This window comes from Triturus cristatus, chromosome 3_1 (genome assembly GCF_964204655.1).
Source record: "Triturus cristatus chromosome 3_1, aTriCri1.1, whole genome shotgun sequence".
In the NCBI taxonomy this organism is placed as follows: Eukaryota; Metazoa; Chordata; class Amphibia; order Caudata; family Salamandridae; genus Triturus; species Triturus cristatus.
The window spans coordinates 389003369-389026120 of NC_140583.1; the positions used below are offsets into that span (position 1 = coordinate 389003369).

Below are 22752 nucleotides of genomic sequence, written 5' to 3' on the forward strand. Positions count from 1 at the left end.
TTTTCTAAATTCTTTCTTTGGGTGGTAATAATATATTCTAATTTAAAAAACACAGATTTTTCTTAAAGTAAAAGAACCAGCATTACTCATAGCATTCAATTGCCTGAAGGAGTCTAAAATGTCAAATGTCAAATATCAACTGAGTATACATGCCAGAATTCGGAGCCGTACATGTTTTATTCGAATCTCTTAGTAAATCATGTTTACATGTTATGTGCAACTCTGCTGCGGTTTGGAATACAAACATATATTTTTTAGAACATTAGTGTCATGGGATTAATTAACAAAAAACAAGGATATCGACTGGATCGCAAACTCACCCGCACGATTTACATATTAGTACAAGTTTTTGGGCTCCAATAAGCTCACCCCTCCCACGCATATGCCTGTCAGCCCCGATCTTATGAATACAGATTGTCCTAAATTTAGCCTCAATCTGCAAATTCTTTGGCATCTTCTTTCTAATTTGGAAAAAATATTTTTGTCATGTGGAGCTATCCTTTCCCCCCACGCAACCAGAGAGTGTAGTGTTGTTCAATCCCTTCAGCACCCTAACTACAGCTTGTACTCCTATCTGTTTTCGGTATATATTTTTATGTGAAATTCTGACAGAAAATGTATTGCCACATTAGGTACTGGTAGAATATCATGACACCTGGCGATTTCTCTTTTATAAATTCCATCTGCCCCAAATTATCCCAATTGGCAGACTCCGATAACAACTTTTAAGCCACTACTTGTCACTTAGCACATCTCTTTTAAGGACTCTCATTTCCGTGGTTTTTGCTGTGCTTTTGTGGCTAGCTAAAGGCCCTTGCTTCTGTTTAATAAAGCAAACGGCGGGAAACCGATATACAACACATCAGGGAAATACTTCTTGAAAAAACAAAAAAACTTCACTGTTCACTTGTGGCCTTTCTGACTTTTACAGGAATAATAATCAGGCACAATATAGTATAGTAGGCACACCAGTGTTGCACACCTCTGTAGGTTCACGCACGCGTTTTAAGGTAGCACCAGTGCCTGCAAACACACTAAGCATTGCGTACATAAAGACTTAACTTGGAACTGCTGAGCAATCTCGAAATATGAGTTATGCTTACTTTTTGTCTGCCCCCCTAGACGAGGCCCTAATGATTAGGGTATCTTAAGGCCTAATCCACAAAACTTAATACTAAACAGTTAAACATTTCTTAAAGGATTCTGGAATTACATTTATTTAGAGAAGTTTTCCACATGGATAGATGTAACATAAATCCTTTTTTTCTTCTTCATGAAGAAAATATTGATCCCCACTCAGAAGTTTATACCAGGCGGCCTGTTAAATATAGGGAGGTTCCCTTCTCATTCTCAGCATGCAAACACACCCACTCCTGCTTCTGAGAGCACCACATTTGTTTGTGTCTCCAGGATGGAAAACTCCATGCAGGTGATATGTAAATACTCACACGCCTACGAGTTTTGGGGTTTTCATCCCATTTTCATAGTGTTCTTAATTCAAGCATGGCTGAAAAATGTCAGCACGCTTAATGACTCGGCTTCTTGCTGTTTTTGCTGTTGCAGTCAGCATTGTATGCAATATATGTTGCATCGACTGCGCTTTTGGTCAGCTCCTTGTTTATGATTCAATGGCTTACTTGTCTTTCTCAGTTCCCTACTCCACATAAACGACTATCGTCAAAATCCTGGGCTGGCTCCATGCTTATTTACTCTTGGTTTCTATTAGATACAGTGTATACTTCCACTGCTGACGTCATGGAATTACTTTTCTTTTTTCCGTCCCCCATTTCATTTAGCGCTCCATGGGAGTGCATGGCTGGCTCCTTCCTCTGCTTCAATCCCGGAGAGGGCAGTTGCACTCTTTCCCTGCTCCTTAAGCCTAACCCACCCAGTGTCTCCTCTGTCATTCTCCCTCCTGAGTCCTAGCAGTCCTCTGCAGCCACCAGATGCCGGACGGCGGGCTTGGTGATGCACTGCATGCTCTCCTGCAGCCCCTTCTGGTACGCCCTTCCCCACTATGCCACTCACCTACTTAAAACTATGGAAAGCACTGTTTTCCACATCTGAGAGTAAAGAACACATTGTTTTACATATTCTTAAGATAGTTTCTACTTTGTGGGACACAATGTGACGAAGAGACCTACTGACTATTTTGAAAGTACAGAATTCCCTTTCATACTTTCAGAAAGGCCACCACATAGCGTCAAGTTGCATCATTCAACGTGGCAGCCATCTTAAGAGTCTGGATTCATTGATTTCTGATCTTTCAAGATGGCCTCCATGCTGCCTCATCTCTTGGCGTCATGCAATGTGACATCCAGCTTCAAAATATTGTATACTGTAAAGGGGAGAAAACAATGTTTCTTATAGCTATAAAATGACCAATCAGTTATGTCAGGTTCGCTAAGGCTGCGTATTTTAAAATCATCTGGCATCGGTAAAGCCTATGGAGGTAGCTGCGCACTATTTGCATGTTGAGACCCATTAGCTTTGCCAGAGCTAATTCAATTTCTGGTGGAATGTTGATTAATCTCTCTGCATAGTAGTGAACAGTGGGAAGTGCCTGCGCTGGGAAAATAGAAATCAAAGTAAAAATGCTACATAAATACTGTACATACATGCCTACATACTTTTAGGATTTTATTCTAAACTGATTGCCTTTCCACAACCAGGGTTAAAAGCTATCTTAAAATGGCAACATAGACTGGCAACAGAAATTCTAAAACTGAGTAGGATTGGGAACTATGCTTTACCTCGGAATGCTCTAATTCTACCACCTAGTATAAACTGCATAAACTGTATGTAATAATGATAATATTTTAGGTTTATGTAGACCTTGCTTATTAGGGGTTGTCTAGCTCTGCACTATAAATAGCAGGTATTGATATTACAAAAATTAAAGATAAACACACTCCTGTTCCCAGAAAGATGAAAGGTGGAGTCCCGGATTCAAAATGATGGCCTTCAGGTTGCACACAGATCGCCTAAAAATGCTTCACTCAATGAACCGTGCTATCTAAAGGGACAGAGGGTCTGATTACGAGTTTGGCGGACAGGGTTACTTCGTCTCAAATGAGACGGATTTCCTGTCCGCCGTATTACAAGTTCCAGGTTCCATAGTATATAATGGAATTGTAATATGGCCGACGGGATATCCATCACGTTTGTGACGGAGTAACCCTGCCTTCCAAAATCAGGCCCAGAGTCCTTTTGTCCTAAATGCGAGTCACTAGTGCACTCACACCTGTCTGCTACCTAGACAACTGGATGATGTGTGCCACAACTTGAAAGAGTGTACAGTGAACAAGATGCTCCATTGAGGAGACCGGGGCCCCTCTTAGGGGACTGGGGTTCACACCTTTCTTCCTGGCTGCATTTCTACTCACCCTATCTAATCTAGTTTGTGTACTTGTTTCCTACAAAACATACTCCCAACAAAACATACACCACTGATGTATTCTCTAAATCCCTTCACTAATCACCTCAATCCCTTATTCCTCTAAATCCCATGTCCCCAAGGGCTGTCGCTCTCTTGCACATGCGTAAGGGACACTAAGACGATGCTAGGACACTTTCAGTCCACAAAAATTTGGAAGTAACGATTTGAAACTCTTTTCATATGGAGAGTATTATGCAAAATGTTAGAAACCCCTTTTTTTTCGTTTTTTGACTCTTGCAGGTAATATCTACAACTGGGGCCGTGGGAATGCACAAAAAAGAGAATGTAAAAAATGCTAGACGGAATTCATAGAGAAAGCCATATTTGCAGGAATTGTTCGTCAACGTAAATTTCGTTTTCACCAGTCCATTTGTCACAGTTCTCAGCAGTCAATTAGTGATCAATTAACTACAGCCATTTAATTAAACAGTGGCACTAGTTTTTTTCACTTAAAATCAGTCAATATTCGGAGTCCATTCTTTAGGAGCATGTCATTGTCGAAACTACCATTAGCAAAACAGAGCACACTAATTGATTTGTCAATGATGTCCTTCTGCTTCTCATAGTCTGTCGGATAGGCCAGGAGTATACTATAATACAAATCATGGAATATAGAGTTAATGAAAAATTTATTTCACTAAATGACAATATTCAGCCTATACTAAACACAATTAATCAGTTTTGCGCAATAGGCTGTTTAGAGTCTGCAGTTACATTCTTTATCCAAATGCATTTTAGCTTTGTAAGAAATTGGTCTACTGTTTGGGAGAGGGGGTGAACCCCTACTCAAGCAGCAACCACAATTCTTCTCAGGGTGAAGTCGCAAGCAAACCCTAAATTAACCTCTGCTCAACACTCTGGTAGCTTGGCACAGAGTAGTCAGGCTTAACTTAGAGGCAATGCATAAAGTATTTGTATGCGCTTCAATCAGTAATAAAGTGGAAACACAACACAAGAAAAAGCCCACTTCAATTTAGAAGTATAGAGAATAATTTTACAAATTACTTGACGCTAAAACAACAAAATCCTGAATAATTTTATAAATTATTTGACACTAATACAACAAAATTCAATCAGTAGAACTAGTGATATGCAATGTTAAAGATTTACGGTAAAATAGCGCCTTAACACAAAGGTCCACTCGCAATTATCTGGTTATCTGGTCGTGTGAGACCGTGACATAGTCACAAGTTCAGGCCGACCGCGATGGAGCATGGGCTGACCACAGGGACCCAGTTAGGCCCGCTGAGCAATGTACCTAAAATCATGGTTGCGAAGCAATGCAGAGTCTTGTGTCAAGGATGTGTTGCACAGCAGGGCAATGCGAGGTCCTGGCATGGAAATTCGTCATGCAGCGGTATTCCGATGAGTTGAAGGCTGTGGTGCCCAGTCCTGTGTCGCGGATGTGTTGTGTAGTGGTTCCGATGTGGAGTCTTTGGGAGGCGATACGTCGTGCTTTGGTTCAGATGCAGCGTTTTGGGTGGCGATGCATCGGGTTGCGTTGGTTCCACAGCTGGCTTGGTAGGGCACCTTGAAGCCCACTTCCAAGGGTCCAGGACTGGGGTAGAGCTATTTGGGAGGGCAGCTCTCCCAACTGAAAGACTCCAGATTCTGGGTTCAAGGATGTTGGAGCCTGTTCTGTCCCTGAGGTCTGATCAGGAGGCCAGCCAACTAGTTCTTGGTGTCACTCTGGTGGTCCTGGATTCAAGATGCAGGTCCAGTTCGTACTCCGGCAGGAGGCAGCAGGGCAGCAGAGAGAAAGTCCTTCTCACAGTAAAGCTGCAGAGCAGACCTTCTGCTAAGTCTTTCACAGGTCCAGTTGTGTACTGAAGAGTTGAGCCTGAGGTTCCATTATTTATACCTGGTGCTCACTTTGAAGTAGGAGGGTGTCCTGGAGATTTGTACTCCCCAGAGGGGACAGGCATCCCCTTCCCACCAGCCCTGGCCCAAGATTGTCTGGGGACACAAAAGACTCGTGACAAATCCTTTGTAAGTGTGTTCAGGCCGCCTTTGTGATGTGCAAGTGTGGTAGGTGACAGCTCCTACCCTTCGTTAAGTCAGAGTTACCCATCCTGCCAACACCTATCTTCCCTTTGTCTTATTGTCTTGGAGAAAACGACAAAGACCAACTGCCAGCTGCGCTTAGTCATGTGACCAAGGGACAGGCTGCCAGCACCAAATGGATAGGACAAGCAAATGGCAACTTTCTAAAAGTGCTGTTTTCAGGATTAGGATACAAAATTGGCTTTACCATTAAAGAGGGCTTTTAATTTCTATTTTTTAAACACCAAACTCTACTTGTCTACCTGATCCCAATTAAAAGTTTTCACTTATTAAATGTAATAAGGACACCCAGGGTTATCCTATGGGATAGGTAATACTTTCAGAAGTGAAAAATGGACTTCAGAGTTTTTCACTACCAGGACATGTAAAAATTAAAAGCACATGTTCACTTTTTTAAATACACTGCATCCTGCCCTATAGGTTATTTAGGGTCTACCTTAGGGGTGACTTATATGTACTAAAAGGGTACATTTATGTCTGACAAAAGGTTTATTTCACTAGGCCGAAATGGCAGTTTAAACTTCACAGACAGGCTGCAATGGCAGGTCTGGGGCATGTTTAAAAGGCTAATTAAGACAGTGGCACACTCAGTGCTGCAGGCCCACTATTAGCATTTAAGTTACAGGCACTGGGTGCATGTAGTACCACTTTACATAGGAGTTAGAAGTACATAAAATATGCCAATTGGGTGTAAGGGAGTGCTACCATGTTTAACTGAGAGAGCTCAAGCACTTTAGCACTGATTATCAGGGGTAAAGTGCATAGAGTCCTAAAGCCAGCAAAAATAAAGTCAGAAAAAACAGGATTCTGGAATGCAAAAATATTGGAGACCACCGTACCAAAGATCATATCTATATTTAGAGACGACCAGAAAAAAGCCTAGACTTGTTTTCAATGTAAAAAGGTCCTTTATCCGTGCTCAGGCATACCACATCAATCAAAAACATGGATTACCATTCCTGGTGAGCCTAAATGTCAGTTCTAAATGTTTTCAATTTGTACAGACAACTTCTGGGACACCTACCCACCTGTTCATTAATCAATGTGTTTTTACTTTACTCCTCTTGCCTATTATTTAGGCCGTTGCTATGATGTCCCTGAACAGTACCAGAACTTTATGGAAACCAGTAAATATATATTAATAACACAATTGCTTTTACTTTATGCACATTTTTACGTGCTGGATATGTTTGTAAATGGTCGATAGTGAGGATGTTGAGTGGCTTCTACATTTTTGCAATTGTTTGTGGTTTGAAGAACGCGGCAGACTGTTTTTAAATGCGTGTATGATTATTGGCTGCAATGCAAGTGCTGCATGTGAGATCTTAATCGAAGTTCCATATATTTTTTATTTTGTGCAAGTGTGCTGGCTCAGTATTTGTGTGGTGCGTCTGTGTTTATGACTTGTTTGTTAGCATTATTTGCATTCATGACCTGAATTTTTTGGTATGCACTAGAAGACCCTGCACGTGGTGATTACAGACTTGTCGTGTTTTTACCTGGCATCCGAGGTACGACAGGTGCTTGTTGAGGTGGATGAATGCACCCCATAATACCAAACGGTGACACACCGCTACTCCCGCAGAGATGGCTGGAGACACCTGCTGAGAAATGTCAAAATGACTTTTAATCAGTAGCGGCACGTGGAGGGATTGCTGCAGGGCGGGGGAGGAGCAGGGTTGGGGGTAGTAAACTACGGAATATGGCCGAACGGAGGTAAGTAAACAAATACATAAATAAAACAAATTTCGTGGCGCACGCTGCATCGCATTTGGCAATGCAGCGCGCGCAATGAAATTCGTTTTATTTATTTGTTTACTTACTTCTGTTCGGCCGTATGCTGTAGTTTACTACCCCCCACCCTGCTCCTCCCCCGCAAAGCCCCCCACCACCCCGCAGCACTTCCTCCACGAGCCGCTACTGCATTTTAGTATGATGTGTACATGAAAGACATTTGTAACAGATTTCACAGAGCATCCGGTGACCCAAAGGAGAGAACTATTGTAATTATTCCAGTATAACATCAGTCCACTGTAAATACGTTTATATTGACCTCATACATTTACTTCGTCTTCTGCACAAAGTAAACCATCTCTAAACCTAGATAAGTTCAGGGACCAAGTGAAAAAAACAAGTATTGTTTGTATGCTGCTGTCAGGAAATGGAGTTTAAGACGCGTTCTACATTTGTCACACCTCTTTTCAGCAAGAATATGACTGGAAGTTTGTTTGATAGTCTGGAATATGTGTTTGGAAGATTCTTCCACTAGCTTATGTCCGAATTTATGAGCATGTTTTCCTCCAGTCTCGGTACAACTGCACTGTTTCAATGTGTACCATCCATCTCATGGGGTTCCCTGTGGTCTCGAAGGATCAGTCTCTCAGTGACTTCCCCTCTCACATTCTGTCCATTGACAGGGTACAGCCTTCCTCATTTGTATGAATGAGCTCTGCAACCTGCCCGGACTGGGCCTTAAAAGCACATCATTAGTCTGCTCTGCTAAGGGACATTACATCTGATGCAGCCATAATTGAACCGATGCCACATGGTTGCTGTGCACTAAGAGAGTCAGGGAATTATGCACCACCCCTTTGTCCGTCTGACCCTTAATTGGAAACCCAAACCTCAGTTAAGTGCATAAATACTGCATAACCAAGTTTAGGCCAAGCTATGACTGGGTTTATTAGGAATTACAACTGTCAAGGCCCTTCAGTGTTGCTGCTCTTAGTCACACAACTAACAGCGCGTAGGTGAACATCTGCTGCAATGACATTTGTTCCACTACATTTAATAAATCAATTACAATTGTAAAAAGAAATCTTAGAAGCATGGAAGCTTCCCTCTCTAGCAGACCTTCCGTGTTTCATCCACCCATGTGCAGAAACACCTACACATGGAGAGAAACCTCATTTTCTGGCACCAGGGGTCCACAGATCTGTTTCTGCATCAAGAATCAGGCATTCGAATTTGAAGCAGCATTTCTTGTCGTGAACGAGCTTTAAAAACATCTGAGTGCACTGAAATATATATTAGGAGAAGAAAATGATTAGTTTGTAACATGTCAAAAACAACGAGAGGGTGAGGGACTATCACTCTTGTTCCCCCAGATTAAATCAATTAAACAACAAAAGAGTGACAAAGGGATAGGGAGCAAAAAAGAGAGGCACGGGCAAAAACCAAAAATATTTGTTAAAAGAACCCTCACTCACCAACCTAGTTGGTGACATGCTTCATCATCGGGTTCCCACCAGAGAGGCCGAATGCCTCTCTGGTGTGCTGCGACGCCTGTGTTACAGCGGAGCGGGTTTCTGGTTGTGAAGGGAAGTGAGATTAAAAGGTGAATGATTTTAACCAATGACAAGTTTATTCTTGGCAAATCAAAAACCAATAAAAACGTGAATTGGGCAAGTTCTGGCCAGTGATGTTGACCAGGGCTTGACCAATTTTTAGGTCGACATGTTTCTGCTTATGGTGCCTAATCGGCTAAGCTTTCATCAGGACCAAGGTAGTCTCCACGGCGGTATGCACACTCTAAGGCGCACCCTGACCTGTGGAGATCAAAAGGTAAAACTCACGGTTTTACCCAGGAGCCTCCTATTATCCGGGGCTCAGAATGTCTGAAAAAGAAATGGGACAGACGAACCACATATAAAGAAACATACAAAGACAAAACATTGTTTGATTGCAGTTACAAACGTGCTTGAGTGAACAAACATTTTGTGGAGCCGTGCTGTACAACGAGAAAGGGTCTATTGGTAGCAATATTAGCCAGCAAGACCGCAGTACGAGTGATTATTCGTTGTATCTTTTACTAGTGAAAGTGTGGACTGATATTTATAAGATTAGAAAGCACTATTTGTGTCTAATTACGATTACTTAGTGATGTCTGCACTATTGACAAGGTGCAATCGTAGTGGCTAGTTGGCCGGAGTGTATGTCAAACATATAGCGAACTCGTGAAGTGGCATGCTAAAAACAAGCGTCTGTGGTGTTTGCCAGGCGCCGTTGCTCCAAAGCATGTCTCACATTAAAAATAGCTGCATGAAAAAACCAAATAGCCCTCTTACTTATGCTGTTGTTGTTACTAACATCATGGGTCCGGGAGGGGGGTAGTGAGCTATAGTATCTGGCGAGATAAAAAAAGCAGATCGTAGCTGTTATCATCTGCTTTTGGAATGGGATTTAGGAGGGAACCTGCTGCGGTGTCTTAGCGATTCGTCAACTTACTTCCATGCTCGCACACTCCCGCGATCAACCTCGATCTGTCCTCCTCGGCCCGGATCTTGGTAATGGTGCGGTGAACACGGAAGTAAATACTTCCTGGTTCTAATCACGTGATGGTTTCTAAGTACGTGTGGTCCAATAAGGTGGGTGAATCCGAATGCGGAAAATCCCTGCCATTGGTTGAGTCCTCGTGATTAGTGTAGAAGGAGGGGCGGGTAATGACGAGTGTGAGAGTTGGAATCTTATTGGCTTTCGCCAAGAGAAGGAGGTTCTTTTGGGTAGGTGTGTTTGATCTGTCATATGCTACCAATCGAAGCATATAATATCGATGTCTAAACCCCGGTTTGTGAATTGTTATGTGCATATATGTATGATGCAGATAAACACTCTTCTCTAGATGTTAGTATACCCGAGTTGGTATCGCATCGTGCGTACAAACTGAGGGCAGCATAACCGGAGGAGTTGGTCATCTATGCTGTCACAACACACAGAATGCAGTGTGTGCATAAAAGAACTACACGGAGGCTACTAAGGAGTTGATGTCGTGTATAATGGAATCAGTTTTTCAATATGGAACCCCATGGAATATTATCATTCAGTCCTTGGAGATGAGTAGATAAACGGTAAACCCAGCGTTGTTCTTTTTCAAATAGCAGTTGTTGGTTGTTTGCTCCAGGCTTGAGTTTCTCGATTACCGTCCATCTCATGTCATTCGTGGTATGGTTCAACTGTAGGTAATGTTCAGCCAATTTAGTGCTCAGTTTGCGACATCGGATGGTGCTGCGATGTTCGCAAATTCGCTGTTTTATCTTTCTGCTCGTCATTCCGACGTACCTCAGTCCACAAGGGCAAGTGATCATGTAGACCACATCGGTGGAGTTGCAATTGGTGTGCATTCTCTGTGTCCATTGTTTGCCTTGTTCCAGTAGTAGGTATTTAGATGGGGAAGTCAAATGGCAAACACTACATGACCCACAGGGGTAGTGGCCCACAATGGGCGAAAGGCCCCATGTACTGGTAATGGACTGATCTTGGTTTCTTTCTTGAACTTTCGGACGGGTATGTACAAGGGAGTCCTTAATACTTCTTGCTCTCTTATAAGAGAATAATGGCTTCTCCCAGTCATGTTTATTACTTGTCAGTATATGCCAATTTTTCTTTATGGATTTGCTCACCGCGTTTGAAGCTGCGTTGTAAGTTGTGACGCAGGTGAGAGGTGTAGTGTCCTGATCACCTTTCTCGTAAACTTCCAGTAGAGCTTCTCTGTTCTGGTTGCGAGCTCGTTTGTTACTTTTTGCCAGTATTTTGGTAGGGTATCCACGATCTTTCAATTTGGCAGTAAGATCATTGGCTTGCTTTTTGTACATTGAGACCTCGCTGCAATTACGACGGAGCCGTAGGTATTGACCAAACGGCAGGTTTTCCCTCAATGGACGAGGGTGGTAGCTGGTAAAATGCAGTAAGTTGTTTTTTGCAGTTGGTTTGTGGTGGGTTTTAGTTTGAAGGATATCGCCCACCCTGTTAATTACCACATCCAAGAAGATCATTTCCTCTTTATTGTGAGAATGTGTGAAATTTAGGTGAGGATCGCATTCGTTCACCCAGTTGTAGAAATCAAGGAGGGAATCCTCAGATCCCTGCCAGATGATCAAGACGTCATCAATATATCTTTTCCAAAAGAAAATATTGGACGAAAAAGGGTTTTGTGGCGTTAGGATGAATTTGCTCTCAAAATCAAATACATACAGTCCTGCTACCGAAGGCGCAAAGGTACTGCCCATCGATGTGCCGGATGATTGTAAAAACAGATTACCCTTGTATTCGAAGAAATTTCTTTTTAATGCAAGTGTGGCACATGCGATCACAAAATCGCGCGGAGTTGTATGATTCCACGTGCTGGAATCAAGGGTACTTCTGATTACATTGATGGTGTCATCCTGGGGAATACAGGTGTATAGGCTTTCAATGTCCATAGTCACCAGAAAAATAACTCCATCCGGAAGAGTGATTTCTTGGAGGAGAGCCAGTAGACTTTTCGTGTCTTTTAGGTAGGTGCTAGTAGCCTGTATCAATGGTTTCAGGAAGAAGTCACAATAACGTGACAAAGGTTCCAAAAGAGAGCCAATCCCAGATACTATGGGACGTCCGGGAGGAGGTATCCTGTTCTTGTGGGTTTTAGGGAGAGTGTAAAAGTAAGGGATGATTCCCTCACTGGTAGTGAGGTAAGTTGCTTCTTGTTTGGTGATAAAACCCTGGGTTTCCGCGTTTTCTACCAGTTGGTGAATTGTACTACGGAGTTCATCGGTTGGATCAGTAGCAAGAGGAGTATAGCTAATAGGGTCATTAAGGAGGCGTCTGCACTCCGAGTCATAGGCAGTAGTGTCTTGTATTACTACTCCGCCTCCTTTATCAGCCGATTTTATCACGATGTTTGGATTGGCTTGTAAAGAATGTAAAGCTTGGAATTCGCCAGTTTTCATGTTCTTAAAGCGATTCGGTTCTATAAAGGCATCAATATCGTTGGATACCGCCTGTTCAAAAGCTGTAATCTCCGGTGGAATAGCATAAGGAGGTGGGGTGAAGGTGGATTTTACCTTCAACCCTGTATCACTTTGTAGCGGCTGGGTATTATCCAGAGGCTGTTTTTCAAAGAAACTCTTCAGTTTCAGTTTCCTGAAGAAACTCGAGAGTTCACATTTCAGTTTGAATTTATCGAAGCGGGCTGTAGGTACAAAACCTAGTCCCTTTTCCAAGACTGATGTCTCATCTGGTGTCAGTACCACTGAGGAGAGATTTGTGATCAAACTCTTTGGTTGCTGGGGCCTGCTCGGGGTGCCTTGCTCCGTGTGTTGTCCCCCACTGATTCGTCCTGTTGCCATTGGACTTGGGTTTGTCCTCTTCTCCGTCCGCGGCCTCTTCTGCCCCTCTCTAAAAAAGGGGGGCGGTACTGATTCTGTTGGTATTGGGGATGTGGTAGGAAGCCAGGGTTCCAACCCATCATAGGGTGAAATGGTGGGGGTTGGAAAGATGATTGCTGGAAGGGATGCCAGGTCTGGTTGTTATATTGTCGCCTATTCCTTCCTCTTCCCCGTTGGCGTGCTTTATAGCTATCACCACTGGAATCACTAGCTGTCGAACCATCAAAGGAACTGTCCGTATTGTAGTCATTTCTTGAAGGTGGGGTGTAGTCTGGGCTAGTGTATGGATAAGCCTTTGTATAGGACCATCTTGTTAAATCCTTCTGGAATTTTTGTGCTTTAGACTGCGTGAGAGAGTCCTTGTATTCATTAATCTCTTTGTTCAATTCGTCCAATCGTTTTTTGTAGCCAGTTAAAGTAGTTCTGAAGTGGGTTTCCGTAAGTTGGATCTCTACCATAATAGCCTCCGAGAGCCTTAGTGCTGTTTTTATTATAAGCACTAACCAATCCCTGGTACAGTGCCAGGCGATCTGTGCCCATTCTTTTCTGAATTGTGCATCATCCAGAAAAATGCGAGGGGCGTTTGTAACTAACAGACCTTTGGGTGCTATGTTGTTTCTTAAGTACTCAGTGAGAATTGTGCCATGGAGAATGGTGCGTATTCGCCCTCTTTTTTGTTCGCTCAATTTATCCCATTCTGTGGTTTGCGAGATTGTTTGGGCGATCGAGGGGTCAGAAAAAAGTGAGGGGTCTGCCAAAAGGGCATCCACCTCTTCATTCGAGTAAGAGAGGCCAAGGTTATCCATGCTGCTATAAGTAGAGTCGCTAAAGTAAGGCAAGGGAGTTAACCCTCGCAGCTGTGCGCTGCAAAATATCTCAAAAACAACGAGAGGGTGAGGGACTATCACTCTTGTTCCCCCAGATTAAATCAATTAAACAACAAAAGAGTGACAAAGGGATAGGGAGCAAAAAAGAGAGGCACGGGCAAAAACCAAAAATATTTGTTAAAAGAACCCTCACTCACCAACCTAGTTGGTGACATGCTTCATCATCGGGTTCCCACCAGAGAGGCCGAATGCCTCTCTGGTGTGCTGCGACGCCTGTGTTACAGCGGAGCGGGTTTCTGGTTGTGAAGGGAAGTGAGATTAAAAGGTGAATGATTTTAACCAATGACAAGTTTATTCTTGGCAAATCAAAAACCAATAAAAACGTGAATTGGGCAAGTTCTGGCCAGTGATGTTGACCAGGGCTTGACCAATTTTTAGGTCGACATGTTTCTGCTTATGGTGCCTAATCGGCTAAGCTTTCATCAGGACCAAGGTAGTCTCCACGGCGGTATGCACACTCTAAGGCGCACCCTGACCTGTGGAGATCAAAAGGTAAAACTCACGGTTTTACCCAGGAGCCTCCTATTATCCGGGGCTCAGAATGTCTGAAAAAGAAATGGGACAGACGAACCACATATAAAGAAACATACAAAGACAAAACATTGTTTGATTGCAGTTACAAACGTGCTTGAGTGAACAAACATTTTGTGGAGCCGTGCTGTACAACGAGAAAGGGTCTATTGGTAGCAATATTAGCCAGCAAGACCGCAGTACGAGTGATTATTCGTTGTATCTTTTACTAGTGAAAGTGTGGACTGATATTTATAAGATTAGAAAGCACTATTTGTGTCTAATTACGATTACTTAGTGATGTCTGCACTATTGACAAGGTGCAATCGTAGTGGCTAGTTGGCCGGAGTGTATGTCAAACATATAGCGAACTCGTGAAGTGGCATGCTAAAAACAAGCGTCTGTGGTGTTTGCCAGGCGCCGTTGCTCCAAAGCATGTCTCACATTAAAAATAGCTGCATGAAAAAACCAAATAGCCCTCTTACTTATGCTGTTGTTGTTACTAACATCATGGGTCCGGGAGGGGGGTAGTGAGCTATAGTATCTGGCGAGATAAAAAAAGCAGATCGTAGCTGTTATCATCTGCTTTTGGAATGGGATTTAGGAGGGAACCTGCTGCGGTGTCTTAGCGATTCGTCAACTTACTTCCATGCTCGCACACTCCCGCGATCAACCTCGATCTGTCCTCCTCGGCCCGGATCTTGGTAATGGTGCGGTGAACACGGAAGTAAATACTTCCTGGTTCTAATCACGTGATGGTTTCTAAGTACGTGTGGTCCAATAAGGTGGGTGAATCCGAATGCGGAAAATCCCTGCCATTGGTTGAGTCCTCGTGATTAGTGTAGAAGGAGGGGCGGGTAATGACGAGTGTGAGAGTTGGAATCTTATTGGCTTTCGCCAAGAGAAGGAGGTTCTTTTGGGTAGGTGTGTTTGATCTGTCATATGCTACCAATCGAAGCATATAATATCGATGTCTAAACCCCGGTTTGTGAATTGTTATGTGCATATATGTATGATGCAGATAAACACTCTTCTCTAGATGTTAGTATACCCGAGTTGGTATCGCATCGTGCGTACAAACTGAGGGCAGCATAACCGGAGGAGTTGGTCATCTATGCTGTCACAACACACAGAATGCAGTGTGTGCATAAAAGAACTACACGGAGGCTACTAAGGAGTTGATGTCGTGTATAATGGAATCAGTTTTTCAATATGGAACCCCATGGAATATTATCATTCAGTCCTTGGAGATGAGTAGATAAACGGTAAACCCAGCGTTGTTCTTTTTCAAATAGCAGTTGTTGGTTGTTTGCTCCAGGCTTGAGTTTCTCGATTACCGTCCATCTCATGTCATTCGTGGTATGGTTCAACTGTAGGTAATGTTCAGCCAATTTAGTGCTCAGTTTGCGACATCGGATGGTGCTGCGATGTTCGCAAATTCGCTGTTTTATCTTTCTGCTCGTCATTCCGACGTACCTCAGTCCACAAGGGCAAGTGATCATGTAGACCACATCGGTGGAGTTGCAATTGGTGTGCATTCAACATCACTGGCCAGAACTTGCCCAATTCACGTTTTTATTGGTTTTTGATTTGCCAAGAATAAACTTGTCATTGGTTAAAATCATTCACCTTTTAATCTCACTTCCCTTCACAACCAGAAACCCGCTCCGCTGTAACACAGGCGTCGCAGCACACCAGAGAGGCATTCGGCCTCTCTGGTGGGAACCCGATGATGAAGCATGTCACCAACTAGGTTGGTGAGTGAGGGTTCTTTTAACAAATATTTTCGGTTTTTGCCCGTGCCTCTCTTTTTTGCTCCCTATCCCTTTGTCACTCTTTTGTTGTTTAATTAGTTTGTAACATGCCCATAATTATGTCACTGCATTAGACAATACACTGAAAAAGTTAAGTTCCTTGGAAGCATTTCACTTGTTATAATGTACAGTATACGATGTACACAGGTTTGTAAATAACATTCACTTTATGATTTTAGAACGTTAGTGTGTTATGTTCAGGTGTTTACTGAAAAAGTATGTTAATGCTTCTCCTTTACGGAGATGGAAACCTATGACTGGTATAAATATTTACCATATTTCTATTAAAGGTACGCTGCTATTTAAAGACCATATGGAAGAGCCAGTGACAGGTACTTATATGAAATGTTTCTTTTTATATTTCTTTAAAGTATATTAATACAAATCTAAATATGGCCAACTAGGCCTTACTGTTACTGTTTGGATGTTCCATATGCCTGGTAGCAGCGCGTCATGCCCTTATAAAGTAGCACACAGATGTTTACCTCGAATGTCTACGGTTCATAGTTCAGCGGTAGGAGGTGTCCTCTAGGAAAGCCTTTAAGAAGCATATGCTCTCCACACCTTTAGTAGGTAGGGTGTTATAAAACAATAAAAACACACCTAGGTTGTTATCTGACCACACATGCTACAGCCTTACTTTACCCTTGCTGTAATGACAGTTCACTACAAAAGCTGCAATAGTCTAGACAAATGTTGAACTATAAAAAGTGTATGCAACAAACCTCATTAAGTAAATGTTAAGTGTGCTACCACTACAAAGTCCACAAGACCAATCCAGTAAGACTTCTACCTTCTACTTCACAAGCTGCCTTAGTTCCACCTGTTCAACTAACTGGATTTGGTCTTTTTTTAGAGTCAATAGTTGGTTTATAACATAAATGGTTGGGAAGTATGTATTTTAATAAGCTTCTTAATCGCTCTATTAAAAACGACAACACTTTTTAGGTTTCTGTTGTGGCTGGTTTGCTGAGGGTGCAGATATTGTGATTCTACAATTTCTGTCCACTGTCACTTACATGCCCTAGACTCATTTAGTAATATCCTAACATTTCAAATTGACACGAAGAGGTTATATATACTTTTACTCAATACTGGGTTTTCATTGTTTATTCCTACTCATTATTTTACATTTTTCCATAAGGCACTACATTTTAAATTGTCAATGAAAGGCTCACTTCATAAAGTTATGGAGCACATCTTCTTAGGAAATGTATTACTTGTGCAGCATAAGGGTATACCCAAGTATAAAGACTAGAACAACTTTTACAGATAAGCAAGGCATTCAATTCAACACCAATGATCGGCAGAAAGCCAAATATATCCCCACGCATTAGTGGAAGCTTATGTGTAATCTTATGAAGTGGGTTTGTTAGTGTTAGCAAATGTCTGTTAGCATCCTCTATCAGTAGCGGCCCGTGGAGGGAGTTTGGTGAGGCAGTGAGGCAGGGCGAGGAAATTTAAACACCGGAATATGGATGAACGGAGGTAAGTACACATTAAAATAAATAAAACAAATTTTGTTGCGCGTGCTGCATCGCATTTTGTGAATTGTAACACTTGTTAAGGATAAAGTCAGGAATGCAGATTTTAATTACAAATCACTGTCATCTAAAGATAAGACCGAAAAATAAAAAAATTGAAAATACTAATAAAACGTCTATATTTTTCTTTCATTCATTGAAAGATATAAAATAAAAAAGCATAGTTTACTCCACACACACACAAACACGTGGACACGCACATCCTAAAAATCACACATGCAAACACGGTGATGATAGTGGAAGATATAAGTTAAAAAATGTCCAACCATTCATGGCAAGAAAGGAAATTATGTACTGTACTACTTCTAGGAATATAGCATTGTCAGTGACAATTTGCTCGACATAATACATTGCTGGTGTGTTGAGAAGCAAAGTTTGTGCATCTGATGTAAAATGAAAAAGCCTTCCATATAAAGTTAAATGTCCCACTGTAGTTGAAAAGTGTCATCCGGAGACACACGTGACAATCAATGGTGAATAATGCATTAGGGTCTCTTTGGCAATATACGACAAGTCATTGGCAAAGATACAGCAGTGACTACTGTTCTCCAATTTGCTTAAAAGGGGTTAAGGGCTAAATACTTTAAGGAACATTCTTAATGTTTTTGTGTGAATTTGATTTCACAAATAATACAATGTTTCTATGAGATCAAAGTGTGCATGATTAAAGAAATACTTAAAATGACTTCACCTTTCGCTCCCGCCTCCCTCTTTCTCTCATTTAGTTCCTTTATTTTGTACTTACTAAATATCTATTTCCCTGATTTGTGCTAATATGAACTGCTATGTTTTGTCCACAGCATGCAAAAGGAAAGATCAAGAGCATGTGAAGGATAGAGGGAACACACCTAAAAAGCCTAGGCTGGTCTTCACAGATGTCCAGCGTCGAACTCTACATGCAATATTCAAAGAAAATAAGCGCCCATCCAAAGAATTACAAATTACCATTTCCCAGCAACTGGGGTTGGAGTTGAGTACCGTCAGCAACTTCTTCATGAATGCACGGAGAAGGAGCCTTGATAAGTGGCAAGACGAGGGTAACTCCAGTTCAGGCAATTCATCTTCATCAAGCACTTGTACCAAAGCATGAAGGAATAACCACAAACTAAACCTCGGTGGAAAAGCTTTAAAACAAAGACCAGGACCTCAAGATAGCAGGTTTAAACTGATAACTGTTTGAACAAATGTTATTTATAAGTCCAAAGAAACCAAAGACTTAGTCACCTACATTATGACTTTGTACTGAGACACCCACTTTAGTAGGAGGAGGACGACTACCAAAAACAATGGAAGATAAAAAAAATCACACTGGGCCTGCACCTTCATCCATCTTCATGTTCACTGTACTTGGCTGTCTGGTGGTTTGGAGCATAGTGATTTATCGTCATTGAATGGGCATCTTTCCAAATGTGACTCTTCATTTCCACGTGGATGCCATGAAGGTGTATGGTGTATCAGTACTGTGTACATACCAGTGATTGGACATGGTCAAAGCTGGTCTACAGAATGGGTAGAGACAGCGCATGACCAAAAACATTTTAAAGTCGTCTGAGTTCATTTGAATGGTGGTGTGTTTGCTCTTGTATAATCTGGATTTAGGGATTCAAGACCCAAAATCTAAGTCCAAACCGATGGCAAAGAAACTTTGAATGGCACCCAAACTAGTGCATTCTCTTTGTTTGTTGAGGAATGTTCAAACCAAAACCAAACACAATTCCTTAAGCAGAAAAATATCTAAGTAAACTAGGAACCAAAGAACACAATTAATATTTCATTGCAGGTATTTTATTGCAACAATTTTAATATTTCAAAACTATTTTTACACAAAATATTTAGAGTGGTAGGAGTAGGTCAGTTTCATTTACCAGAAATAGGATGTACAAGTGACTGTTATTTGCAATAGTTAGACTAACCCATTTTCTAAAGGAAAGAGCGAATGCTGTTCAAGAACAATCATCCTCCAATCCAATAACGGCACCATTCATCTTTGTGTGATAGGGCATCTCATATACCGTGACACCCCTAAAAGTTATCTAAAATGTCAAATTGGCCTGAGACTTAATCTTCACCAATCAAAAAATAGGGACAAGCTAAAATTCCTCCATTTGAAACTATAGAGCAAGGAGTCAGAACGTGGCCAAAGCTCAATTGCTTTAATGGAAAATTCCATTATAATAACTTTGGAAAGGGGGCAAACAATCTACACATATGCCTGAATATCAAGCTGTGGTCAAACACTTTGATGGAAGGATTTACAATGCTTGCTTTTGAGACAGGTCTTTAAGACTGTTCGTTGCAGAATAAGCTATCACGCTGTCTTACACATTCAGCCGACATGAATGAAACCAGATAACTATTTATGTAAATGCAAAGCACGCAAGATCACTATACCCTCCATTTTCAGTTTTCACAGCATGACCTTTTAAACACCTTAGTTCTAATTGAAACATATAAAATATATTCTTTGCTCTAAGCATAGTTTCAAAGCTCACCATTAACCCCACTTTGTGGTCTAGTTACCTACATGAATGATGACGAGCTACTGCAAACCCAAATGCACAACAAATCCAAGTCTAGCCAATCCATCTATACAGACAGCAAATGACAGCAGATCTTGCTGCTCTTACAAACAGATTATAAGAATAGTTTTTTCTTTGTTAAACAACCTTCAGATGGGTTCTGCATTTGAAAGGCATATCTTTGTGCCTGATATTATTCAATCCAAGTTGCCACCTCCAAGTCCATTCTTTAGCCTTATTCAAAAGCAGGTATTTTCTACTTCCTTTGCGGTATGAAATCCATAGTAGGTCATTGTATCATAATAGAATAGTCTGTCACATTAATTCTCTGAAATGCCCTAAACCAAAGCCTGGCTTTGGTACATGCCAAATGTCACATTGTTTTATTATTCAGAAAGAACTTGATTTAACAGCTATCTTTGTAAAATGTCACATAGTCCATTCAGATACAGTTTACCCCACTAACGAGGCTGGTAGACTTGTGCACAAGTCATTTGAATGAATGCTTTACTGAAGGGCACATGGTTGACATCGATCTCTCTGTTCTTGTATGCGATTGTATCTCCTTAATCCTGGTCCAAAAAAGAAGATTTACCTGGTAAAATATCACGATAAATAATGTGACCCAGGTCCTGTCACTCAGTGTTTTCAGAATATTCATCTTAAGTCTACCCAGCTATTGTCCTGCTCCTACTATTTTAAAGTAATGACACATCTACCAGTCCAAAAATATGTGGAACCTCTTTTAAAGGGAGTGATTGAATCTGGATGCCAGTAGTGCTCAGTGATTTCAAATAAAAATATATGGCCAAACCATGCATTGGCATTTGGGTACAGAAAGTCTTTTCTTTAGAGCACCAACAAAAGACTTCTAGATTGATGAGTACATGATTACATAATAGAGATGACAATTTCAGATGTGTTGCTTTCATTTTCAGTTCATTCTTCATATAAATCTTGAGCCAGTAAAACAACAATAGGCTATTGCTTTTTGTTAATTCTTCAAATCAGCCATTTTGAAAAGAGAGGTTCCAATATTATTTTCAGTATAATAGGGTAATAAGGAGTTTCAAAAACAACTGTGGATACATAGATTTAAGTCCAAGGGCAGTAAACACAGTAGATTCCCCACATCTAACCAAGACTTACCACTACCCCCTAGTAAAGGCAAATGTCTATATTCTTCTCTGTGGATGTAGTTTACCTTGCAGAAGCTTTACTGTTGCCCTAGGTTTACTTCACAAATGCTGTCAAGATGTTTCCTGATTCGTGTAGCATACACTCCCCTAGATAATAATGGCACTTCAGATAGCTCAGCAAATGAAGCAAATCTGGCTGTAATGTGCTGGTCACGGATTGGAATCCTGGCTGGGATAACAGTGATTTCCCTCCTTCTGAGGTTGATAAATTGAGTACCGTGGAGTTGGGCTGGGTTTCTATCAGTTTACTAAGCCCATTTATATTTTGATTTTTATCTTCCTTTGCAATATGCTGTAGCATTGTTATTCTCAATGCCACTACAAATTGACCTTCTGAATTCAGTTCAAATTTAGCTGTGAACATAGTACTATCTCGCGACATAAACCAAAAGCTAAATCCACTTTGATAGAGTGAAAATTACAGTTTTCTAACTGACCTTAAGGCAAAATGTCCATAATAAGCAAAATTATATTGAAGCTTAACATGTTTCGTTATTGAGACGAACCGACTTCATTTCCTGTGCCAGATCGCCTGGGTGCAGGTCTGTTTACAGTGGTATATGTGGAGAGGAATATGAAACTAGTTTGGTAAACTCCTGTCCAGCACCTAAAAATGTAGATGATCCAAAACAACTGTTTACTACATAAGCTTAACAGTCCACTGAGAGGAAATGTACAAATTATGGGGCAGATTTACAAGCCCCTTGCGCCACTTTTGTGTCACTTTTACCATGTGACGCAAAAGTGGCGCAAGGGGCTTGTAAATCTGCCCCTTAGTGCTTAGCTAGAGTTTGGTGGATGGGTACTCCACCACAAATTTGATGAATACTCTGTCCATCTTACTGCTAGTGAATTATACCCTAATGCACTTGCATTAAGAGGACTGAGTTATCAACCACATTTGTGATGGAGTAACCGTCCACCAAACTCTAAATTTAGCTCGTAGTCATAACCCATATCACTATAACATTCGCTATCTCATAACTAGAAATTCAGGAAACATCCTTGTGTTCAAGTGAAACTGTAGAAACTAATGCATTTCATAATCATAGAGGATTACATAAATAGATTTTACTAATTGCATTTTTAGGTTTTCATGAGGAAGAAAACTAAATCCCAAACTGTGATAGTAGACAATTGCTCCAGACGTTTCTATGATTTCTAAGTAGTAAACACTACCAAGTCTTCAGGCTTCGGTATCTAGTCCCATATAAAAATAGGCTTTCCTAACCACAATGATCACAAGTGAACAAAAAAAGCTCAAAAGCATCAATGTGAATATACAGTGCCACATCTGGGCTACATCAGTTGGTGCTAAAGTTAAGCACCTGAAGTCACATGCATGGCCGTAGTCTCAATGCATTATGCAATAACACTCTAGCTCTTAACCAAAGATCTGCAAAAAATCAGGCTCTTCGATAGCCAAAACCTCTGAGGCAAATGCACATGAATATGTATTCTGTGTACTTTTACCATTTTCCACATTTTTTATGTTTTATGAAGTTAGTAGCAATACAATAGATATTATTTTGAGGTTATGTCTCTTTGTTGGCCCTCTGTATCATGTGTTGTGCTTCCTACTGAATTTAAGGGATAATTCACAAGCCTTCCATAGGATCAGTCCAATAGCTGTA

The 22752-nt window shown here is 41.3% G+C and overlaps 1 protein-coding gene across 2 annotated transcripts in view; it reads left to right on the forward strand.

Annotated features, from left to right (window-relative positions):
* ONECUT1 (one cut homeobox 1) overlaps nucleotides 1–21822 on the forward strand; it is a 75925-nt gene extending 54103 nt beyond the window's left edge. The window contains exons 3-4 of one of the 2 annotated variants that reach the window (XM_085644165.1): nucleotides 16147–16188; nucleotides 18201–21822. In XM_085644165.1, coding sequence (XP_085500291.1) covers nucleotides 16147–16188; nucleotides 18201–18490 — 332 coding nt within the window. In that variant the 3' untranslated portion in view covers nucleotides 18491–21822. The remainder of the gene's footprint in view (nucleotides 1–16146; nucleotides 16189–18200) is intronic. The other variant, XM_085644166.1, reaches the window with a different exon arrangement.
* Nucleotides 21823–22752: the final 930 nt, after the last annotated feature.